General features: G+C 46.1%; 1 protein-coding gene across 3 annotated transcripts in view; it reads right to left on the minus strand.

The window, feature by feature from the left end:
- acsbg2 (acyl-CoA synthetase bubblegum family member 2) overlaps window positions 1-24620 on the minus strand; it is a 53446-nt gene extending 28826 nt beyond the window's left edge. The window contains exons 1-4 of one of the 3 annotated variants that reach the window (XM_038776663.1): window positions 24454-24620; window positions 19993-20131; window positions 5632-5738; window positions 792-1057 (exon numbers count right to left, since the gene is read on the minus strand). In XM_038776663.1, coding sequence (XP_038632591.1) covers window positions 792-1057; window positions 5632-5738; window positions 19993-20131; window positions 24454-24469 — 528 coding nt within the window. In that variant the 5' untranslated portion in view covers window positions 24470-24620. Of the gene's footprint in view, window positions 1-791; window positions 1058-5631; window positions 5739-19992; window positions 20132-20413; window positions 20638-24453 lie in introns of those variants that run through there. The other 2 variants (XM_038776664.1, XM_038776666.1) reach the window with 2 other exon arrangements.
- Between the last annotated feature and the right edge of the window lie 232 nt (window positions 24621-24852).

Here is a 24852-nt window from a genome sequence, read left to right on the forward strand (position 1 = left end):
TGGGGCTTGGAACCTCAAAAGATCATGGCGTCTCAATCGCTCGCTACACTGAGGAATTCCAGCGAGCAGAGCTCCTCAAGTGCATAAAACGGGGCGGTGTGTGTTCGCCACCGAGGCCCCCTACCTACATGGGTGCCATTTTATAGCATTGTGCTTCGCAGTGTTACGAGCGCTAGGAAACACTCGGCTAATTGTGCTCACGGTGAGACTTTGTTCCCATTTAGTTAAATCCCGCCCGAGGTTTTCAATTTCAGATTTTGTTGTCTGAATTTAAATTCCACCAGCAGCTGGATTGGCTCGACCCTTCGGATTACTAGTCAATACTACCACTACGCCCCACATGAGCACAGGCCTCATTTCAAAATATTGAAATGAGGTTTCATGACCCAAATGTCGGAACAGGGAAGGCCACAATAATCACCCCCACCCCCAAAGAAAAAAAGTCCCCAATATTTCAGGAAATGTATTTTGTAGAGTCAGAATGAGCCCACTCTCACTCCAATCAAGATCATCTATTCCACTCACTCCAAACTATTGGGAGCCATCAATAAACCCCAGCTACAAAGCTGATTAGGGGCAGCCAATGGCTACCTGCAGTTCCCCTGAATGACAAAGATGAGGCCCAAAGACAAATGTACAAGTCACCAGCTTTGCTTATAGATGCATCCGTGAATCAGGTTAGATTTAACAATTAATTTTCTATTCAATTAAAACACCATCCAAATACGTTTACAGACAGCATGATATACTCTGGAACGGAGAACGTTTCAGTCATAAGTATTTCCACCTACCTTCAGAAAACCTTTTGCAGCATCTCTGCATTCATTATAGTACTGCTTGAACGTGATCTTCTTCCACTGTTCATCGTGCTTTGTTGCTAGGGCCATATAGTCCCCGTACTTTTCGATGGACTCCATGAACATCTGATGCACAGTAATTGGTGGCGGTTCGGAGCAATTTGACTCGTCCATTCTCAGCGTTATCTCATCATCTTGGTTTGTGGTGCAGAGCTTTCGGCCAGCGGAGCCTAAACTCTGCGTAATTATCTGAAGCCCATCTAAAGAAAATTAGAGCAAGGTTATTTAGTGCTTTGCTTCGTCTCCATTGGCCACAAGCCACTTAGGTTCAGTCCGCACCAGTTACACAATTATGCTGAAGCATTTGCACTAGGAGGCACTCCAGTCTTCACAAATGTTCTGAAAATGAATTTACAAGGCACAGATTTTCATGAGAGTCAGAAGGAGGTCACCCAGCTCTACGGAGAGAGTTCTTAAACCTGTCCTCATTATGCAGACTTGGCTCAGAACACAGATGTGTGAAGTATCCCAGTGGGTTGGGGGAGGTTCTGTGAAGCCGTCGTCCGACCCTCGGATGGAGAATTTGATTTTCTCCATTTGGAGAGATTCCGAGAGGTCGGACAGCCAGTCTGCAGCTCTGGTTGGTGCTGCTGACCACCAGCCAGGATTCTACGGCGGGCGATCAGGGAGGCAAAGGCAAGGGCGTCCGCCCTCCTCCCCAGGAATAGATCTGGCTGGTCCGAGACCCCGAAGACCACCACTTTCGGGCATGGCTCCACCCTCACCACTTTGGACATTGCCTCAAAGAAGGCTGTCCAGTACTCCACCAGTCTGGGGAAAGACCAGAACATGTGGGCGTGGTTGGCCGGGCCTACTTGGCACCGTTCACATCTATCCTCCACCTCCGGGAAGAACCTACTCATACGGGTTCTTGTTAGGTGGGCTCTATGTACCACTTTTCGCTGCGTCAGGCTGAGCCTTGCGGGGAGATTCTGTTTTGATCAAAATTTATGATAACAAGTTGCTCTTGTCCATGGTCTCTTTGGTCAATGCCCCAATGTTTATTTGCAGCAGATTAAGCAGCAGAAGCCAGTGTTATTAGTGCTTCGATGGTCTGTCTGGACTGACTCTTTTATAGGGTCGTAGGAACAGCAGTTTCTTTTCCCAAAAGGTGAATTGTGAACGGGTGGTTTTATTTCCTGTGCAGCTCCACATATACCATTGTTACAATATGTATACAGGGTGAATTTGCATGGATGTTTCTACTTCGGGACCATAAAGACTACCAAATTTCATTTCACATCAAACCAACGCAGAAAAACATGCATATGTCTAAGCATGGGTCAAGTCCAGGGTGAACAGGTTAAAGATAAAGATATCACGGGGAATTTAATTCCCATGCCTCCCTCCTCCCTCAGAAATCAGCAAGTGGGCTGGGAGGTGGGGGAAGATGAAGAGTGGGCAGCCCAAACGTGATCAATTGACCTACCCTGCACATCTTTTGGGTTGTGGGGGTGAAACCCACGCAAACACGGGGAGAATGTGCAAACTCCACATGGACAGTGACCCAGAGCCGGGATCGATCCTGGGACCTTGGCGCAGTGAGGCAGCAGAGCTAACTACTCTGCCACCGTGCTGCCCCCAATGATGGTTTTCTAATCTTCCCTTCAGGCAACTGGTGTTGAGCATAATTGAATATTTGTTCATATACCAGACTACTCCTTCCTATAAAATCAACGCGAGCCACTTCATCATTTATTAACCACTCGCCAAACTATTTGCTAACTAAACATGTAATGTTTATTCAAGCCAAAGTTATGGAAGGTACAGATGGGCAAAACACCCTTTGTTTCCCTATGTTAGGTCAGTGTGCTGCGGAGCAATGTCAGCCTTGCCTCTTCACCTTGAGCCTGAACATGGGGTGTCGCAGGCAACCCGAAGCTTGGTCTCCAGGCTGCTGCCAACAAAGGAGGTCCTAGAAGCTACTAGAAACCTGCTGTACAAACGGAAGCTCCGGGAAATGCCACAAAATGGGTGCAGAGAACCAGCATTATAGTTTTCCACAACGGCCCAGCAAAGAGAAAAATCCACTTTATACTCTTCACTGCCACATATCTTGAACAATTCCCAGTTCTCTTTTGCTGAATGCTAGTACCCAGCCACTTTACAAAGGAATCACATTTCTGACTGTACTTGAAACACGTTTCCCATCCTGGGGGAAACATGCAACCTCTCGGCTGACGTACATCAAGATGGAAACGTGTCATCTTAACATATTAGTCTACTGTTCGGAGGTTCAATTAGAGGATACTTTTGGGACAAGGTGGAAGGAACTGGATTTTTGAATTTGATTAGGTTTTCCCGACCCAGAAATCTTTTGTTATTGGCACTGGGCATTCAAAACCAAGACTTCTCATTGCCAGCACCCCCGTATATCGCTGAACACATTTGGCATGGTTATAGAAACAATATGAACTTTAGATTGATGACAACAAAAGAATTTGCATTTCTAAAGCACTTTCATGTCTTCACAGTACAAAGCCTTTCTTATTTCAATTAATTACTTGCAGTGCAGTGACATATTACATGGGCGAATATTACAATCAATTTGCATACACCCAGGTCCCATAAATAATAATGTGATGCTGGCATCAAGCTTCCCCTATGGCATAATCCACAAAATGGCCCAAGGATACCCTGGCTGGTTATGCAGAGCAGACATAATGCTCAAGTTTCCCTGCAAACTCATTACCATAAACCTGCACATATAATCATGAGTCAGTACAATCCAGTGTGACTAATTATAATGGATTCGTGACTTGACATCCTCCAGGGGCTGTGCAGAGAGTGGGATTGCCAGGAAATGAGCTAATCCTCAACTCACGGATTTAATCCTCTTGGTTTTATTGTTGGCTTCATTTGACTGCTTTGATCAATCCTTGGTACATAAGCCCCATGGCCAGTAGTCAACTGAAGCCACACGGGTACCCTGCTCTGCTGAATGCGAGACTGCGTTTTGAGATTCATTTAAAAAGAATGCAAAACAACCGCCACAGCTGCAAAAGAGAGAGAGAGAGAGAGAGAGAGAGAGAGAGAGAGAGAGAGAGCGAGAGAGAGAGAGAGAGCGAGAGAGAGAGAGAGAGCGAGAGAGAGAGAGAGAGAGAGAGAGAGAGAGAGAGAGAGAGAGAGAGAGAGAGAGAGAGAGAGAGAGAGAGAGAGAGAGAGAGAGAGAGAAAGAGAGAGAGTTTCAACGGCCAGCTGGGTACCTTCAGATATGGGTGATTGGCACCTGGTTAATGTTACCTGTGCGCCAAAAGGTTCAGGACTCAATATACATCATGTTGAACTGGGTGAACCACAAAGGCCATTTCTCAAATTAATGCAATATAAAAGAACTGACCAACCCAACCCCCAACCCCAGAATGCGAAACTCCCCATTCCAACTTGGGTATGGCTATGTTTGTGAGCAGGGGTGGTTTCTTGCAAATGAATTTCGCTTTTGAAGCAGTGCAAAAGTTGAAGATAGTCAAGTGTAACATGATTGTGACATTACATAATTTAAATATGAAGTATATCTACACCACACTAATCGGTTTCCTAGATTCTGGTTGGGGGGGGGCTGCCATGATGCTCTTCTACAACAGCGATCACAGTTTGAAAGTACTGCATTGGCTGTAAAGCAGTGGAGACATTTTGTGGTCATGAAAAGCATGATATAAAAATGCAAATCTGGCTTTTATGTTGAGATGAGACCTCGGTTTAACATCTCATCCGGAAGAATGACCCAGGATTGAGGCAGTGCTGCAGCAGAACCAAACATGCTCAAGTCTTGCAGTGCAGCATCCGCCCAAAATGCTCTAACCTCAGAGGCAAAAGAATGTTACCATTCTTGACATTTTACACCTCCGCCAATAGTCACTGAATGGCTTCTCGGAGTGAAATTGCGAGGCTCAAGGGGAGGAACAGACGCGCCTAGGAGTGCAGCCAGGGGAGCTACATTGTGGAATGATTCAATGTATTAAACGCACAAGGACAATGTGTTTCCCTCTGGAATGAGTTGGATGAGGAAAGATCATTGATACATGGTCAAAATCCAGAACTGGAGCGCCAAGACACTCAGAAAATCAAGGTATTGTCATGGAATACTGGTAAACTCAGGATAGCAATTCAGTAGGGAGGGTGGCACGGCGGTGCAGTGGTTAGCACTGTTCCCTCAGAGCACTGAGGACCCAGGTTCGATCCCTGCCCGTGTGGAGTTTGCATATTCTCCCCTTGTCTGCGTGGGTTTCGCCCCCACAACCCAAAGATGTGCAGGGTTTTTTTTTTAACATAGAATTTACAGTGCAGAAGGAGGCCATTCGGCCCATCAAGTCTGCACCGGCTCCTGGAAAGAGCACCCTACCCAAGGTTAATACCTCCACCCTATCCCCATAACCCAGTAACCCCACCCAACACTAAGGGCAATTTTGGACACTAAGGGCAATTTATCATGGCCAAACCACCTAACCTGCACATCTTTGGACTGTGGGAGGAAACCGGAGCACCTGGAGGAAACCCACACACACACGGGGAGGATGTGCAGACTCCGCACAGACAGTGACCCAAGCCGGAATCGAACCTGGGACCCTGGAGCTGTGAAGCGATTGTGCTATCCACAATGCTACCGTGCTGCCTTGGTTAGTGGATTGGCCATGCTAAATTGCCCCTTAATTGAAAAAAAATAATTGGGCACTCTAAATTTATTTTTAAAAAAGGATTGCAATATAGTAAATGACACTACATTAAATATGCTTTAACAAGATATCAAATGCCACAGCAGTCACTGCTCACTTACCATTTCTTGATATTTCATCAAATGCCATTCCAGATTCCAAGTCTTCAGTGTCTGTTTCACCCACAGTCCTATTATTCAGCCTCACTACGTCATTACAGATGAGTGTGCTATAAGTTGGGAAGACACAAGTACAGATTGTGTTGAAACTTATGAAACCGGAGTACATTCATATGCGTTCAAATTGTTGTCATTAGCATCTGCCAGTTTTGTCCTCCAATTTGTGATGTATTCTTGTTTGACTGCTCAATTGGCTGTCCATGACACTGCTAGTCTAGGGTCATAGCAACAGGAGGCGGCCATCTTGCTCCATCAAGCCTCACCCACCATTGACTTGAATCATCTGTACCTTCGCATCCATCCTGATTCAGTAACCCTTGCATTACAAAATTGGGCTGTTAATCACCCTACAGATTTCTGGAGGGGGTGGGGGAGGAGAAAGAGAGGAGTTCCAAATTTACTCTACCTTTTGTTATGACTGTCTTTCAGATCCCAAAGCCTTCTCCCACTCCCCGAGCCCCCCCCCCCCCCCCCCCCCCCCCCCGCCAACAGTTCTCACTTTCTCACAAGTGGCCTAATGTTAATTTTAAAGGTGATCCCCACCCCCCAACTTGTTCTCAACTCGAGAACCAGATCAAATCCTACCCCATCAAATCCATTGACCATCTTAATAACCTCAAAATAAACTTGGGTGGCGGCATGTAGAGAGCAGTCACAACGGAGATGGCTTCCGCCAGAGTACTTGGATTTCGGCTTTTCGCCTGGTTTTCAGGGGTAAATCAGGGTGGAACTTTGTTAATTTGATGGGAAAGAGTCCACATAAAAGGAATGCCCAATAAGTACAAAACCAGGCAGTAGAAAGTAAAGTTGGACTTGGGAGATTCGTCAGGTGAGAAAATGGCTGAGGCTCCTGTTATGCCTGTGGCCATGCCACTAACCGCTGAGGCGCATACAGGTACCTTGGCGGTGGAACAGCAATTACGGCAGCCTGTCTCGGCAGATCGTGACAACGCTATCGAAGGGGCCCTGTCCCCGATTTGTGCAGCCTTGGAAAAAAACAGACCCGACGGTAAAGGTGTAAGGCACGGTGCTACAGGATGTGGAGGTAGAGTGACCAGATCACCTCCCTGGAAGCGGAGATGGCATGGGGGGCCGGTGGCAACCAGGCACTAAGGGTCAAGGTGGACAATCTGGAGAATCGCACCAGAAGGTGGAACTTGACATTGGTTAGGCTGCCGGCAGGTCTGAAGGTCTGAATCCAACTGTTTGGGAAGATGGTGGGGGAGGGTGGAACGGCATCTCCTCCAGAGTTGGATCGGGCCCAGAGGTCACTCAGGCAGAAGCCCCATTCTGGTGAACCACCGCACGCAATTGTCACATCATTGTAATTTTCACAGTTACCAAGGAAAGGAAAGGGTCCTGCAGTGGCCAAAGGACCACTGAGACTATAAATGGGAAGTCCGTGCTATTAGGCTCTACCAGGATGTGGGAGCAGAGCTAGCTAAGAGGCATGCAGCATTCAACACGGCCAAGGCTGCGTTGTGGAGGAACAATGTTCGATTTGGTGTGGTGTACCCTGCGCACCTCCGAGTAACTTAAGAATCCAAAGATTACTATTTTGATGCACTATAGGAGGCAGTGATGTTTGTGCAGAAGCATGGACTGAGGTCGACCTAACCGTGAACTGTCTGTTGCGAGACGTCTGCGAGAGGGTTGGGCGTATGATATTTGGGATTTGTTGGGCATTTTGGAGTTTGCATTTGTATTTTTACTGTTGGTATGTGGGATGGGTATTGTTCTAGTTCTTAAACTATTGAAGTTGGATGGGTGGGGGGGCTGGTTGGTGGTGTAGTTATTTGTTCTGCTTTTACTCAGGGACGTTCTGCTTTTGTCAACAAGTCACTGGCTTCTATTCCCAATCTGGACTCGCACTTGGTGACCCTGGAGAGTACGGGACTTGTGTACTGGACCTTCAACTGGATAGATCGAGACCCAACTCTTTGACGATTTTTACATCTGAATGAGGATTTTTTTTTTTTCCTCTCGGGTGCATCAGGTCTGCTCTTGAATTGACTTTTTTTTTAAAATGGTGGGTAGGTCTCCCCTTCCTGGGATAGTGGGGGCATGGAGGTTGGATACAATGTTGCTGACGGACAAGGGATTGCGAGGGGGTATCCTCCGCCATTGGGGAGTACATTGAGTTTAATAGGAAGGAGATTATCTCACCTTCCATTTTGTGGCAAACGCTGAAGGCGGTCATTAGGGGGGACATAATCTCCGAAAAGGCACATAAAGATAAGAGTGAACGGGTGGAGAGGCAGAGATAGGTGGATTCCATTCTCGAGGTGGACCGCCAGCACCTGCGTGCCCCAATGCTAGTGAGCAGAAAAAAATTATCGATGGAATTTGAACTGCTCTCGACGGACAAAGTGGTGCACTAGCTGCGACGCTCGAGGGCAGAATTTTATGAATATGGGGAGGCGGCCAGTCACCCGTTAGTAAACCAGCTCAGGCGACAGGCTGCCTCCCGGAGATAGTGCAGGTGAGGAACACAAGTGGCAGGTTGGTCTCCGCTCAAGAAAGGTCAGTGAAACTGTGGAGGCCTTGTACAGTAGGCTTTAAAAGTCGGTGCCCCTGGAGGATAGGTTGCCCATGATGTAAGATTTGGATGGCTAGTCTATCCCAGCTGTAGGGCAAGAGAGAAGTCAGAATTCCCGTTGAGCCTGGAGGAGATCATGCAATGCATGGGTTTAATGCAGATGGGCGAGGCTCCAGGCTCAGATTCCAGATTGAATGTTAGAAGAGATTGCTGTTAGATAGGTTTAATGATTCCTCGCCCCAGTGGGGGTTGCCAGTTATATTGGCACAGGCATCAATCTCCTTGATTTTGAAGGATGATAAGGATCTGACGGAGTGTGGGTTGCATCGCCGTATTTCATTATTAAATGCAGACGGTAAGCTGTTGGTGAATGTTTTGGCATGCGCTTGGAGCCCTACCTTCTCTGGGTGATATCGGAGGAACAGACTGGGTTTGTTAAGGGCAGACAGCTTTTGGCTTAATATTATTTTGTCCCCCTCTCATGTCTCGGAGCCAGAGCGGATTATTTCAATGAACGCTGAAAAGGCGTTTGATAGGGTGGAATGGGGGTATCAGTCTGAGATGATTGGAAGGTTCGGATTTGGGCCTAAATTTATATCTTGGAGCCATTTCTTATTCAGAGCACCCACTGCGAGTGTTCGTACAAATGGCCTGAGCTCACTATATTTCCTTTTGAATAGAGGAACGAGGCAGGGTTGTCCATTGTCCCACTCTGGCCATAGCATTGAAGCCATCAACAGGTATGGGGAATAGAGAGGTTGTTTGTTGGAGCATAGGGTGTCCTTGCGTGCTGTTGTATAGAATGGATCCTCTCTCCAATGTAGATGAGATTATGAAGCTACTGGCTCCTTGGCTCATTCAAGTTGAATCTGGACAAATGAGAATACTTTCCGCTGAATTTCCCCAAGGGAGGAGAGGCAAATTGGGGACGTTGCCTTTTAATTTGGCCAGGTCTAGTTTTCATTATCTGAGAATCTGGGTGGCCCACGACGGGGCCTCGCTTCATAGACTCAATTTTCCTCGCCTATTGAATGGGGTTAAGTCTAGTGGGACAACCTCCCTCTGTCCTTGGCGGTCAGAGTCCAGTCGGTAAAAATTAACACCCTTCCAAGGTTTTAGATTTTGTCCCAGTGTCACCCAGTTTTCCTTCCTAAATCTTTTTTGAAAGTGAATAAAATGATATCTTCCTTTATTTAGACGGGCAAGACCCCAAAAATTCATAGGAGGTTTCTACAAGGGTTGGGGAAGTCGGCAGGGCCTAGGGCTACCCGATTTGTTATTTTATTATTAGGCTCCGAACATTCGGAGTACAGGCTGGCTGCTGGATCCAGATTCCAGCTGGGATTGGATAGAGGCAAGTGCTTGAAGGGGTTATGGGGATAGGCCTGAGTAGAGGGCTCTTTTAGAGGATCAGTGCAGACTTGATGGGCCGAATAGCCTCCTTCCACACTATAGAGGAGTGCCTTGGTTACGGCTCTGCTTCAGGTTCCCCTGCAATATATACTTCAAACCTGGTGTGTGTCTGTCTGTGTGTGTTTCTGTCTGTGGAGTGAGGCTCTTCACAGGGTCAACTCTACTGTCTTGTGTGCCAAGCTGAGCTTGATTCGGTTCAAGGTGGTGTATAGGGCACATCTGACCAGACCAGGGCATGGATGAGTGAGTTTTTCCCCAGGAGTGGAGGATAAATGTGAGCGTCATTCTCGGCGGCTGGTGAATCATTGTCTGGTCATGTCCTAAACTTGCAAGCTTTGTCAACACCAGGTCAGGGATTCTTTGGATTGAGCTGGAGCCCTGCCCGCTGGTGGCCATTTTTGGGGTCTCAGGCTTGCTGGAGCTACAGATAGGGGTGAAGGCAGATGTTCTCGCATTCGCCTCATTAATAGGCCGGAGACGAGTTCTGTTCTGGGTGCAGGACTCCAGTTCCGCCCAGTGTTTCATCCTGCTTGAATGACCTTACGGAGTTTGTACTTAGAGAAGATCAAGTAAATTGTATGGGGACTGGCAGAAGGGTTCTATTTGAGACGGTAGCCGTTGATTCCCTATTTCAGGGAGTTGGTCACTGCCAGATGTTGGCAGGGGAGGGGGGGGGGGGGGGGGGGGTGTGGTTCTGGTTACGATTGGTTTGCTTTTTGGGGAGGGGGTGGGGTTGGGAGGGAAGACAAGTTGGAGTTGTATTTGTTCCGTGTTCTGGTTTTATTGTGTTATAATGAAAAATTCTCTCAATAAAAATATTTCCTAAAACCCTCAAAGGGAAACACAAGCCTAGACAACGCAACTTTGCTTCTTAACCCTTTCAATCATTTTCGGCACTGTAGCCCTACAAGAGCAACATATCTCACCCACAACTGAACACAGCACTCCAAACCTGGGTCTGTCTGCTCGTGTGTGTTTACTCATGCAGTTTTAAAACCGTCTTAATCTCCAGCTAAAACAAATCCTGAAGAAAAGTCTACGACTCATAAGTAAGATATTGCAATAGTCATTTTAGCTCCTGTGAGAGGAAATGTGATGTTTACAATCTGCAGACTGACCCAGGTTGGGGGTGGGACAAATTAAATTGTAATGTAGCGAGAGAAGGGAAGAGCCTTTGTCACTTGGTTGAAGCAGCTAGTTTGATTTTTTAAATTTTTTTATTTAAAGTACCCAATTAAGGGGCAATTTAGTGTGGCCAATCCACCTACCCTGAACATATTTGGGTTGTGGGGGTGAGACCCATACTGACTCGGGAGAATGTACAAACTCCACACAGACAGTGACCCGGGGTCGGGATCGAACCCGGGTCCTCGGCGCCATGAGGCAGCAGTGCTAACCACTACGTCGCCGAGCCGCCCCGGAGGCAGGTAGCTTGAAGAAGGAGCCACGTAATGGAATTGAAATTGAAGCAACAGCATGATCAGTTATCTAGATAACTGGCAGATGCTTTTGACAGCTATTCAAACCTACAAGTCCTGACAAATGTCTTGAGGTATTTAATTAAGCTCAAACCATTCAAGTTGCCTGCAGTTTCAAAGAAAAACTACATGTATAAAAGACAATTATAAAATTATTAGTATAGATTGCGAGCTAGGGATATTAGTTTTCATCTCGTGTCTGCACAGCCTAATTTCTACAGTAAAAGCATGCATTATAGTAACACTACCTATTCACTTCTCCATTTGGCAGTCAATTCCTAATATGAGATTTGGTGATATTTTGCTCATTTCCGCTTGGGGGAAATCTAGAATGGTGTGGGGGTGGCAGCAATCAATGTTTAAAATAAGGGGTCGCCCTTTTAATAGATGAAAACTAAATTTTGCTCAGAGGGTCGTGAGTCTTTGGCAATCTCCCTCAAAATGCAGCGGTCGCAGAATCTGTGAATACTTTTACGGCAGAGCTAGATTCTGGATAAGCCAAGGGGTGAAAGGTTATCAGGGGGTAAACAAAGAGGTTTCAATCAGATCATCCTTGATCGTACTGTATGGCAGAGTAGGCTCAAGGAGCCAAGTGGCCTACACCTCATAACATTTGTATCTAATTGTCAGAAGTTGTGAAGAATCTTCTGAATGCACAAGATCTATCCAAGAGATAAGACTGGGGAAAGGTTTTCTGACCATTATCCAGACTAGAGGCAGCAAAGATGCTCTCAAATGCCAAAGGGAGTTGGAAGTCGCTCACCAGAGGATGGCAGGATTGTCGTACGAGGAGAGATTGGGTCGGCAGAGCCTGTACTGACTGGAGTTAAGAAGAATGAGAGGGATCTCATTGAAATGTATAAAATTCTGACAGGGTTCGACAGACTGAATGCAGGGAACTTGTTTCCTCTGCCTAAATGATTGGGGGGGGGGGGGGGGGGGCTAGAACATGGGGTCACAGTCTCAGGATACAGGGTAGGTTTAAGACTGAGATGACGATAAACCTCTTTACTCAGAAGACTGGAGGCAAAGTCACTGCATATAGTTAAGTAAGAAATGCAGTTTACAGACTCAAAGGGTGTCAAGAGGTACAAGTATCTTGTGCAGGGAGTATAATCGAGCCACGATTATATTGAATGGCAGAGTAGGCCTCCTCCTGCTCGTATTTCCTATGTTTCCAACAGTGTCATTGATCTCAAATATGAAAGGAGGGCAGCAGAGCTAACCTATCATACCATCTGATCCCATCACTGTTAAAACAAATTACCACAAGTAGTCCAACATGCTGACACAATAGTGGAAACTGAGGTTATAAAGTGTTCAGAAAGATAGACAAAGCTTTGAATCTCTGGAATCACCACCAGCAACAAGACAACAGGTGCTCTTGGTTAAGGATACAGATCCCATTCCAAATCAAGGGGATTGAGCCATACTTCGATTTGGGATTGGCCATGCTACAGCTATATGATGCCATCAGGTGATGGGAGGTTCATCCACAATCTTAGAGTGATGAGGGAGGGTCAAGGAGACTATGCTTACTACTGCTCCCATTTCTTCCATCATCAGGGACATCCACCTCACATCAACAGATGTCAGTGACCCACGCTGCTCTTTCCTGGGTTTAGACGTAAAATAGGCAAATTTCTCCTCAGCTGGGGACTGCCCGTAGAAGGAGGTCACACACAAGGTAGCTCCCGCCAGAGTCCTTGTTTTTTGGTCCTTTTAGCCCCGTTTCCTAGGGAAATTTGTGGATAGACCCAGCCCACCTAACTATTCTTTGCGGGAGGATTTCAAAGACCACAAAAAAGAACGAGGGAAAGGAGGGAACGAGTGGAACCCCTCCAGACGAAATGCGAAGCTTGATGGCAACAAAGATAGCGGAGACAAGCTTGTCGGGTGGGGCCTCCTCTATTACAGTGGATAAGCTGATGGAGTAACGGCAGCTGAGTTTGAGACACAATTCAGCAAGCACTTTGAGAGGCAAGGGAGAGAGATGTTGGAGACCCTCAAAGTCGGTGGAAGACGTGCTGGGCCCGATTAGGGAGAAATTGGGAAACACCTTGAAGACGGTGCTGGAGCATGGAGAGTTGCTGAAGAGGGTGGAAGAGACCATGTCATGGCACAGTAACCAGAGAGCTTCACTGGAAGCTGAGCTGCAGGTAGTGGAGGAGAGGAATAAGGGCCTGAGGGCAAAGATCAAGGATCCAGAACAGGTCAAGGAGGCAGAGCTGCAGGATCACGGGGTTGCTGGGGGTGGAGGGCCTGAGGCCAACCGAGTACTAACAGAGATGTTTGCAAAGTTCATGTGGGGGTGGGTGGGGGGCACAACAGACACAGGTGTACTCCCTTCCCCCCCCCCCCGAACTGGACAAAGTCCACCGAACGCTCCAAGGGAGGCCACGGGCAAATGAGCCACCACAAGCAGTGATAGTGTGTTTTGACAGTTCCCGGATAAAGGACTGGGTCCGAAAGTGGACCACGTAAACAGTCAGGTGCGGTGGGAAGGCAGCAGCTTTCAATCTATCAGGATGCTGCGGCAGAGCTGGCAAAGAAGTGTGCGGCCTTTAATAAGGTGAAGTTGGCGCTATGCAATAGCAGTGTGGTGTACCATGCGAGGCAGAGGGTGACACACAATTCCCAAGATCACTTTTTTGTATGCATGTTTGGTTAACTGAGATTATGATTCTGTACTGGAAGGGATATGTTGTTGGGAGTGTTTGGGGAAGAGTGAGGAATGTGGGGGATAAGGAATAGGGCAGTAATGCGAATAATACATAGTCCAAAAGGGAGGGTTGCGAAGTTCAAATGCTTTGGTCTCGGTTGGATCTTTCCTTTGTTTCTTGGGTATGGGCCCTGTCAGGGTGCTACCTCATTAGTAAGCAGAGTCAGCTAATGAATGGGTGTGAGGTGGGCAAGGGGCTACGGCCTATTGGACCTGTTTAGACGAAACTGGTGTGAATGGGGGGTGGGGAGGAGCAGAAAGGCTGAAGGGGGGGGGCAGAAGGGCTGAGCGAGTCAGGTGTTCCACTCGTGTTTTGACAGCAGGGCCCAGGAGGTCGCAATCTTAAATAAAAGGGTTCAGTTTCAGGCTAGTGGTGGATCAGGGAGATAAGTAAGCAGTACTCACTGGGACACTGGAAGGTTAATTCAGTGGTGTTGGTGAATATGGAAGCCACAAATTGGATGATGTCGAGTTTATAAAGAGATTGTTATTTTATGGTGGGAAGGTCTCTGTTGCCTGGGGTGAGGAAAGCAGAATATTCTGCGATAGTCATCTCAGATCACGCTTCATATCTGGTAGATTTGGCATTAGAGTCCATCACTAATGTCTGGCATGGAGGCTGGATGTGGGGTTATTGGCAGACCTGGGGTTCTGTGGACAGTATCAAGGGCGTTTGGGGTTTAATAAGAATGGGTCGGTCTCACCCTCGGTTTTGTGGGAGGCCCTGAAAGCCGTGGTTAGAGTAAAGTGCAGATACACAGGGAAGCAAGAGAAAAACGCCAACGGTAGGGACATGGGACCGAGGTAGATGGCAGGTGCTCGAATGACCCAACCCCAGAGCTCCTGGCTAGCAGGAGGAAGCTGCAGATGCAGTTTGACTCCAGGGGGGTTATGTAAGAGTAGGGGGAGAAGGCTAGACGTCTCGTCACGCGCCAGTTCAGGCGGCAGGCGGCCTCCAGAGACATTATTCAAGTCCAAACTCGGGTGACGGGCTAGTGTCAATGGGGCATTTGAAGCCTTTTATAAGAACCTTTACAGGTCGGAGCTGCCTGGGGAGAGGTCAGGAATTGGGAGTTATCAGAGGGTGTTGTAAAGAATGGGGGAAATCTGTTCCTGGAAGGGCGATTGGCCAGTTTGGATGACCTGTAGGAAGAAGTTTGGGCTCTCACGATCAGACTCATTTCAAATACTTACAAGTTGCCAATTTTGCGAAACAGTTGTCTCAACATTCCCCATGGCACCACCAACCTTGTTAATGAAGACAGTCAACTCGCTCGCAGGGTCGGAGGAAGGGAATATTTCAGGTATCTATGGACGGATTACGTCGGAGGACTCAGTATCTGTGAAGAGGGTTAAAGCCAAGTGGGACGAGGAGCTGGAGCCTGTTTCGGATGCGGTGGTGTGGAGTGAGGCCCTTCAGAGTGTGAACTCCACGGCTGTGTGTAGGAGGCTTTGGCTAAGGTAGTGTATAGGGCTAACCTGACTAGGTCCAGGATGAGTCGGTTTGGGTTGGAGGACAAGTGCAAGCGCTGAAATCCAATTCAGTGAGGGAATGGAAAGAGTAGGTGACCAAACATTTAACAATGCAACAGCGAAGAACACGAGGGTGGAAGTGCAAGTTAGCTAGTGACAACACCCTCAATCTCAAGGGCCACTTTAAAAGGCAGGCTAGGGTTTAATAGCCACACAATCGCAAAAGGTAACATTGACCGTAAATGCATATTTCGGGAGTAGAATTTCCATGGAGGGACAGACCATCAGACATCCCAAAGCCAACTGAAGTATTATTGAAGTGAAGCCACTGTAATATTGGAGACGTGACAGCAAAGCTGCTGCCGCTTCCTCAGAAGAGAGTCACGGGTTCTTTTCCTGCCATCTGAGGGGGCAGACAGTTCAATGACGCATCCAAACGTTGACAGGGCCAACAGCGCCACACTCCTGTGCTCCCTCAGGGCCATGCTGGACTATCAGCCTTGTGCTCAAGTCTCGAGAGTGGGACTTCAACCCACGAGGTTCTGACTCAGTGGTGAGAGTGCGATCAAGAGACAGGGCGGACGCAAAGTAAATGCCCGAGGGGAAACCCCGTGGAGGCAGACATTTTCAAACCTTCCCTCCACTTTAACAAAAAAAACACTCCTCGACGTGAAACAGTCTCAAGGTAAGAAAGAAGTCTAAAAGAAAATTTGACAAAACGGCCATGTGGATTTTTAAGCTTCCATCTGACTGCACAGTGAAACACCGCAATCAGCTTGAAGACCCCAGCGTCCGCCTTCCTCAGCTGCTGTTCTGAATTCAAGTTTCAGAATGACACGAGTTAGATCATTAGAACCTGATTCATAAATGTTGATATTTAGAACCAATGCCGTCCTGGCCCAAACCCACCATTTACAAAGTTGCATTTTAGTCCAAGCTGAGCATATCTCTACCCCCCCCCCCCCCCCCCCCCCCATTTCATTTTCAGCCAAAGTCAGGACAGTACACAAATGAGGCTTTAGCGATTGCAGAAGAGAGAAACTGAGCTACGGTTTTGATTTCCAGCATTCACAGTATTTTGCTCTTAGAAAACTGCTGCAGCCTATTTGAGACTCAGGGCTGGATTCTTTCGCCCCACCCTCCGCAAGACCGCCATGGACGGGACGCAGACCGAGTAAACGTCCATTGACCTTGGGTGGAAATTTCCGGTCGCCAGGTAGGCGTGGCCGGATAGTCCCGCCCTCAAATTCTGACAGCTCTCCCACCAACAGCTCTACTTGCTTTTATGCCCCAAAAGCTGGAATTTATTAGTGATTTACGTTTTGAAGACTCTAAAATGATTTCAGCAACGCCAAGTAACACTTGATCCAACCCGACCATCCGCAAACGAACAAGCTGATCCGAGAGATTAGTGCCACACTAACTCATACGGAGCGAAACACCAAGCACAAAACATTATCATTTATTTGGCCACTTAACAAAAAAAAAAGGGAAGGGCCTCAAAAATCTCCCGGCATTCCACTGAATTGCTTGAAGGATACTATTATAGTCAATGCATGCTCATCAGAGAGGCAGAGCGAGAGAAAAACCACAACTTACTGGCTTATCATCCAATCGGTGAACAAATTAACTAGGTTAGCTTAATGTAAATAGGATGATAGAAAAGATCATCTGACTGCACTGCTTGGCAACAGGAAAATCAGGTCAGTCACTTGGTTCTGGTGCCATTTAAGAACTGGATCACTGGGTGGCTCCATACTGGCTGCTAGGAAGGCACAGCAGCATAGATTGCATACTGCAGATAACCAACTGACTAGTGGGCCTAAAAACATAGCCCTATCGGCTGTCACCTCCCAGGGAAGGACAGCCGAAGATAAAGCTTTTCAGTGAGCAAGATCACTATCAGCGTTGTTAAGTCCCACACAAACAGCAACCTGGAAAGCAATGCTACATTTTTGAATACTTCTTGTAGGGGAAAACCAGGAATTCAAGAGGGTGGCGAGCATCTGGAACGGGCTGCCAGGGGCAGTGGTAGAGGCGGGTACAATTTTGTCTTTTAAAAAGGCAGTTAGACAGTTACATGGGCAGGGTGGGTATAGAGGGATATGGGCCAAATTCAGGCAAGTGGGACTAGCTTAGGGATAGAAACTGGGCGGCATGGGCAAGCTGTGCCAAAGGGCCTGAATCCATGCTGTAAACATCTATGACTCTGACTAAATCTAGCCTACCAATCCTACCATAACCTCACAAAATCTGCCAGAACACATAGCCACGGAGGTGCAGGAGATGCTGCACCTGGTACACAACTGTGCCACATTCTGTGGACACAGCATCCATGGGCACAGGAGGTAAACACATGCACAGACAGATAAGTTAAACAATAATATGCATCTGACTACACCAAATATTATGGCAGACGTCACGGATACGTTTTTCCAGATTATCATCACCGAACAAGATTCCAGACATTCCTTTCAGGATGAAGACTGCATCAGTCATGCTTTGATGATGTTCCACTTGAAGGGATACTGGTGATTGCACACATTGATGGTATAGTCATTCTCAGCATTTCATGAGTGTAACACGGCAAACATGCCAACATAATTAACCAATTTCAGAAAAACAGGTTTTGCAGTTAATGCAACAGAGGGATAAAAGGTGGCCGTCAAACCTGCTCAGCCTGAACCTAACTCCATACACCTACCTTTGTCCCATATCTTGGTAGATATTTGTTAGCCAAACAAATGAGCAGTCTCAAGAGTTTAAATTTACAACTGATCGAGCATCAACTGCCCTTTGTAAATGACGTGGAGATGCCGGCGTTGGACTGGGGTGGGCACAGTCAGAAGTCTTCCAACACCAGGTTAAAGTCCAACAGGTTTGTTTCAAACACGAGCTTTCGGAGCACTGCTCCTTCCTCAGGTGAATTCACCCGAGGAAGCAGTGCTCCGAAAGCTCGTGTTTGAAACAAACCTGTTGGACTTTAACCTGGTGTTGGAAGACTTCCGACTGTGCCCTTTGTAAAAAAAAAAAAGAGATTTCCAAACCTCTCGCGCCCTTTTTGAGTGAAGAAGTGTTTCCGAATTTCACTCCTGGAAGGTGTGACTGTCATTTTTGGACTATGGCCCTAGCCCCCTCACCATCCCCAATAGAAATAGTTGCTCTTTATCTACGGCACACACGTCCCTAAATACCATCAAATCTTTGATCAACATCAGCCCCATCGCCTTCAAAATTCAAGGGACCAGCAAAGCACAATTTCTCCTTGTAAATTAACCTTTGTGGAGTCCAGGGCTGGCGTTCTCTGGCTGTTGCGATTCACTTTCCCCCCCCAATCAGCGCACCCCCGCAACGTAGGGCGACTTCAATGGGAAACTCCATTGACAAGCGGCAGGAAGAGGGAATCCCACCGACAGTGAACGGTGTGTTGCCGATAAATACACGGCTGGGGGGACAGGACAATCCAGCCCCAGGCATCATGCTGGTAAATCTACGCCGCACTCCCTCCCATGGCCAAATATCCTTCCCAAGGCTCAGCATGACCTCTATCCTCTTGTATTTTACTCCAGTCAGTGTAAAGGGCGGCCTCCCGTGACCTTTCTTCCCTCATTTTTTTCCTGTACCTATTCATTACGTTTTAAAGGAACCTGGATTCAGATAAGTAGGTGCAAGGAATGGAGATGTGACCACGGTATCATTGTGGATAGCACAATCGCTTCACAGCTCCAGGGTCCCAGGTTCGATTCCGGCTTGGGTCACTGTCTGTGTGGAGTCTGCACATCCTCCCAGTGTGTGCGTGGGTTTCCTCCCACAGTCCAAAGATGTGCAGGTTAGGTGGATTGGCCATGGTAAATTGCCCTTAGTGTCCAAAATTGCCCTTAGTGTTGGGTGGCGATAGGGTGGAGGTGTTAACCTTGGGTAGGGTGCTCTTTCTAGGAGCCGGTGCAGACTCGATGGGCCGAATGGCCTCCTTCTATACTGTAAATTCTATGATCTAAAAGGGCTGATTCCACTAGTTTTCCCATCGCTGACTAGGAAACATGCATGGATGTTTCTTGGTCAACTATTTTGAAAGTTTATTTCCAGTTCAAGTCCTATAGCCATAGCATTAATCTAATTAACCAGAAAAATACTAAGTGATCTAATCAAGAGGTAGAAAATCCTATTGAAAAGATGCCCATGCTGACTTGTCATTCTTGAGGTTTCACCGTCTACACAGCAGCACATTGACGCGGTGTTAATGATCTCCATTAAGAGCACCCAGTCATGTACCCATGATTGCCGAATTGTGAAAAAATGCAAACATTGTTTTATTGTAACGGCTACAGTCACACGCACAGCCAGCCGGCACAGCATATACACTGCATATTCTAACCACAATCCTCTTATCTGGTTACAGTTACAAAAAAAAGAGGTGTAGCTAGCTAGCTGTTCAAAATGTTACTGCGAGGATCAGGCCCTCGCACATGCATGCTCCAGGATGCAATATCATTTCAGTCTGACATCTGAGCTCCGAGATAAAGGGATTGCCGAGATTAGATAGGCTTAGAAAGGCGCTTGGCCAAATTGCAAAACCATTCTTTAAGCACACACATAATAAAAGGAGAGAAATGCAACGAAGGTATTTGTCTGGAGGCTGCTAGGTGTTGCGAGAGGAAACGACTGATCCAGTCCCCTACCTTTCCGCGAACTCCGCCGTGTCGGAACAGGACATGTCTCCGCTCGGCAGTGGGCTGTCTGACCGCTGCTGATGATGATCTCTGATCCCGGGCGCCGGCTCGATGAGACTTAGCGACATATCGGACAAGACTGCTCCTGCTGAGAGGGGGAGGGAGGTAGAGATGCCACATGTTTAAAAAGTCGGACGTTCAAGGCAGGCAGCAGCAATGAGTCACAGCTGCCGGAAAGTCACAAAACAGGAGGAAGGCGGGTTGCTGCCGTGGACCAGAGCGGTCCAGGAAATTGCTGCGAGCTTATCTGCACCGGCCAGTGGAGAGGGGAACAATATTGTCACAGGAACTCTCTCAATTCCAGCCAATTCCCCTGCTCCTGCTATTTGAGCGCCCTCGCCCCGCTGTACATTATTGCTATTTCACCTGCCTCTTTGTAAGTTTCACTCAGCCCAGTCTCTGCCGTTTCTGGACCTGGCTCCCTGCATTTCACTCACTCCACACACCTCAATCCACCAATATATACACACAGGCACATTTAAAAACCTTACCCTCTCCGCCCTGCTCCACTCCGCGCCTCTCCAATCCTTTTTATTAACTGCGGGGTCCGGCCCACTTTTGCGTCGCACTTTGGGACGTGCTGACACCATGCAAGAAAAAGGTTACTACAGTTCAGGCGCGCCACCACTCACTAGAAGTCACATGGGGCTCCTAGCCTGATCAAAAATTTTGCATTTTGAAATAAAGGTTCTCGGAAGAGGACTGTGAATCCAGGAACCCCTTCTCTGAAATGAATCCAGATTACAAAAAAAAAAATCAGCAATATTGATCCAGATTACAAAAAGAAATAAGCAATATTGATCCATATTACAAAAAATTCATTGATTCGGATCACAAAAAAAATCAGCTATGTTGATCCACATTACAAAACAAAATTGTAATGTTAATTCAAATTACAAAAACAAATCAGCAATATTGATCCACATTACAAAAAATTATTAGTGGTATTGATTCAGATTACTAAAGAAAATCAGCAATACTGATCCAGGTTACAAACGGGAAAAAAAACAGCAACTTTCATCCAGTCTACTTCTAAATGGTTGTTTGGGTTATGAACATCCACATTGTTCCTGCCACTGGAACCTTGTCAAAAGCAGTTATGTAAATGTCTAACTAAATTTGAGACGGGTTACTTTTAACTGGCTGCCTAGTTACATACCCGAACAAATCAACAGTACATGTTTGATTATATGTGGGGCAACTCCTATCGATCCTTTTGGAGATAACCAACAAATATTTGTGTCAAATATATTTGTGTCAAGTAAGGCTGTAGGCACAATTCTCTACTAACATGGCAGGGCACTGTGTCTGCCTTGTCTATCGCCACTGGTCACGAAGTTTCATGAAGTTTCCAGTGTTGCATTCATTACAGTAATATCATTGCTGCAGTCTCCCCATCGAATTTCAATCAGGGGACATGCCAAGAAAGTGACAGCTGCTGCAGCAGAGGTCCATCAGCTGTCTCACACTGCCTCCCAGAAAAATGGCCAATCCAACCTTTCTGAAAGATCAGCAAGGAGGCTAACAGGAAATGCATATGGGCAGTCCCTGCATCCAATCCTGTTGATTTCCGTTTGACGGAATAACAGGCATTCCTAAATGACCAGTGTCACTAAAGCAAACAATGAAGGAAAGTGTGGCCTCAGATCACACTATCGCCATTCCAGTGTCTGGCAGAAGAAGCTATGTTAGAAAATACATGGGGTGGGAAAAATAAATGTGGCTACCCAAACTCTCCATTCCCCTGAAAGGGCAGCAGAACCATTGATGATGGAGGAGGAATCCCAAAACCCACCTAGTCTTGTGACCAAGTTAAAGGGATCCCTACCAAGCTAAGATGAGACAAATATTCTCCCCCCCACCCCGGCCAAATTGGTTATTTGATTGCACAATAGGGGCTGGTTTAGCACACTGGGCTAAATAGCTGGCTTTTAAAGCAGACCAAGGCAGGCCTGCAGCATGGTTCAATTCCCGTACCAGCCTCCCCGAACAGGCAACTTGGGGCTTTTCACAGTAACTTCATTTGAAACCTACTTGTGACAATAAGCGATTTTCATTTCATTTCATTTATGAACGTAATTAAATTATCAGCCAGTTTGGCCCATTTGTAGAAATAACATGAAAAGGCGGATGATTCAGACAAATCGGCTGCTCTCTCCCCATCTGCAAAATAAATGACAGATTTATCAAAAATCTAAGTTTGCTAGTTTTCCCTCTGAGAGGCCAAGGAAGGCCCTAACAAGAGGCTGCCAAAAGTACAAAAAGTTTTGAATGCATAAAGAATTATTTTACCAATTGTTGGCAAATCGATAATAAAAAAGGCATAAATGGAGGATAATTTCAAAAATGGTTAAGAACATGGAAATGTTTCATCACAGGCACCCAGTGAGGCTTAGACTGAAATAGCATTTAAAATGGGAATTGAATGAGGATCCTTTATATGGGGAATGCGCAAAGAAAATGGATTTGAATAGTTAGCTCCAGTAGAATTCACACTGCCATATGTATGGTGGGCTGAATGGCCTCCATCAGTGCTTCAATTTCTATCATTCTACAAGAGTGGAAGTAGCCAAAATCAGAAACAGTGCAGTAATAAATCAAGTGTCCATGTTGTCCCTGTAGCAGCTTTGATAAAATGACTGACGCATTAGAAAACTGAAAGGTTTCCATTTTGTTTGTACAGGCTGTCTTACTGTACTCGTTTGCCATATGGAGATGCTCAAAGCACAATTATAGCCTCCACACACAGTATTACAAAATAAAGAGAGCCGCCCCGAACAATGCCTATAAATTATAGCAAAAATCATTTGCTAGGCAGTGCAAAGTGGCAAAGCAAAGCACCCTCTCTCCCGCTTCATCCCCAATCCTCTGCGAATTCTTGATCTAACCACCAGGGTTAGTGAAAGTTGAAAGCTGTTCCCACAGGAAAATAAATGAAAATTGAAAAGCTTGTCATCCCTGGGTCACTCTCGTACCATTTTACAACTTGCTAAAATAACTAGCAGTGATGGTATTTTTGTATTCTGTGGCTCTGCATCATTCAGTTACAAATCCCATCCTGGACTAATACATCATTTGAAATAAAAGCAAATAAAATTGTGGAATTTCAAAGTCAAACTGGGAACTAGCTAAATGGGAGTCTTAGAACCCTCAACTTTGCCACTTCAGAGTGCCAGGTTGTAGGAAGCCTCCTAGTTCTGTGTACCGACCGCTTCCTAGTTTTTCTACTACATCCCCCTTGGTAAAGTTCCACAACAGTCATCTCTACTCCCTGGCCTATACCCTGGACTATCCACAAGCAACCTCATTTTTACAGCAGAATTAAAAATCCTGGGTTTCTTGCCATCCTTCCTGGCTGAACATCTTGCTCAGTTACCAGGCACAGGAAGATCCTGACTGAATAGCACCTTCTCTTCGAGAATGTTGATTCTGCCTGAACCAGAGTAATTGGGATTGTTTTTTGTCCTCTCCAAAAATATATAGCATTTGTAGAACACCCAGTATCTGCAGGGGAATGCTTCTGATAAAACATTTATCAATTGCCATCTGAGAGCATGCATATGATTGGTAAAACATAGTAATTGTCAAAGCAAACAGCTGCTGGCTATAGCATAATTTGAAACAGCACAGGAAAACATGCAATTATTCACAGATTTTCAAGCCTTTGGTTTTATTAACATGAAAGTAGAAAATGATCAGCTAGCTTTTCAAAATGATAGAGCAGCAGTTTGGATCCAATTGAAATCCAAGATTTTTAATTCTTGAACACTCAGCACAAAATAAATAAGCGTTATAAGCATTTGCAGTTGATACCCACCTCAATATTTAGCAGCATGTTAAATAAATTTCAAAGCACTACTTTGATAACATCTGAAAGCTTCATCACATTTGGCTCTGAACACATATTAAATCAAAATTGCAATTTTTTTAAAAAATCATAAAAATTTGATCAACTGAGGACATTGTTGCCACAGAATACCGCAACAACCATACATACTGCAGCTGAATTGTAGTTTGCTGGATAACTGACAAAAATATTTCTCTGTGTCAAAGCTGCATCATTTTCAATCGCAGAGCTATTTAAAGCTACTGCAGAGATCTCAAATCGCTAAAAAAGGAGGAAACTCCTCTAACATGGTGCCATTTCATTCAAACACAGTGGTGTCTGAATGAATGAATCACTGTTCCATATTTCCCAAATCATTTTAAAGTTTAACAAAATAAACTGCTGCTACGTGAACAGCTCTATCTCATCAAGAAATTAAACAATCAGTAGTTAAACCGTTCCATAGTTCCCATGCTTTGGCGTTTTTAATTTAAAAAAAAAGCCCGTTTCTGCATTGTATCGACACAGAAGCAATCGATATAGAATTTTAGTTTCTCTTGTAAACAAAACCGACCATTCCTTACATTCTATCCTTGGCATAGTATGAGAGGGTTTAACCCAACTTGACACCAAAGCCTGCAGCTTCTGTAAATCTACAAGCAAGGCTAGTCCATGAAAATAACTGGTCTCCTTCCTGTTTGAAACACAATCGCCGCCCGCATTGTTCAAGCAGTTTCCTCTCCCCCTCTAGAGGAACCAGTGATGCAACATTTCCTGCCATCTGATTGGATACAACTGTCTGCAGGTACCCCATCACCCCATGTAACCACAGCCCTTATATGGCAACATCCTCAGATTACATGGTAGTAGTTCATTGGTGAATGACAACCACTGCTGATCTTCTCAAACAAACCTCACTGATACATTAGCTGCTTGATTCTGTGCGCAAGTCACACCCACCCGCATGAACAAATATACACACT

The sequence above is a fragment of the Scyliorhinus canicula genome, chromosome 18 (genome assembly GCF_902713615.1).
Source record: "Scyliorhinus canicula chromosome 18, sScyCan1.1, whole genome shotgun sequence".
Lineage (NCBI taxonomy): Eukaryota > Metazoa > Chordata > Chondrichthyes > Carcharhiniformes > Scyliorhinidae > Scyliorhinus > Scyliorhinus canicula.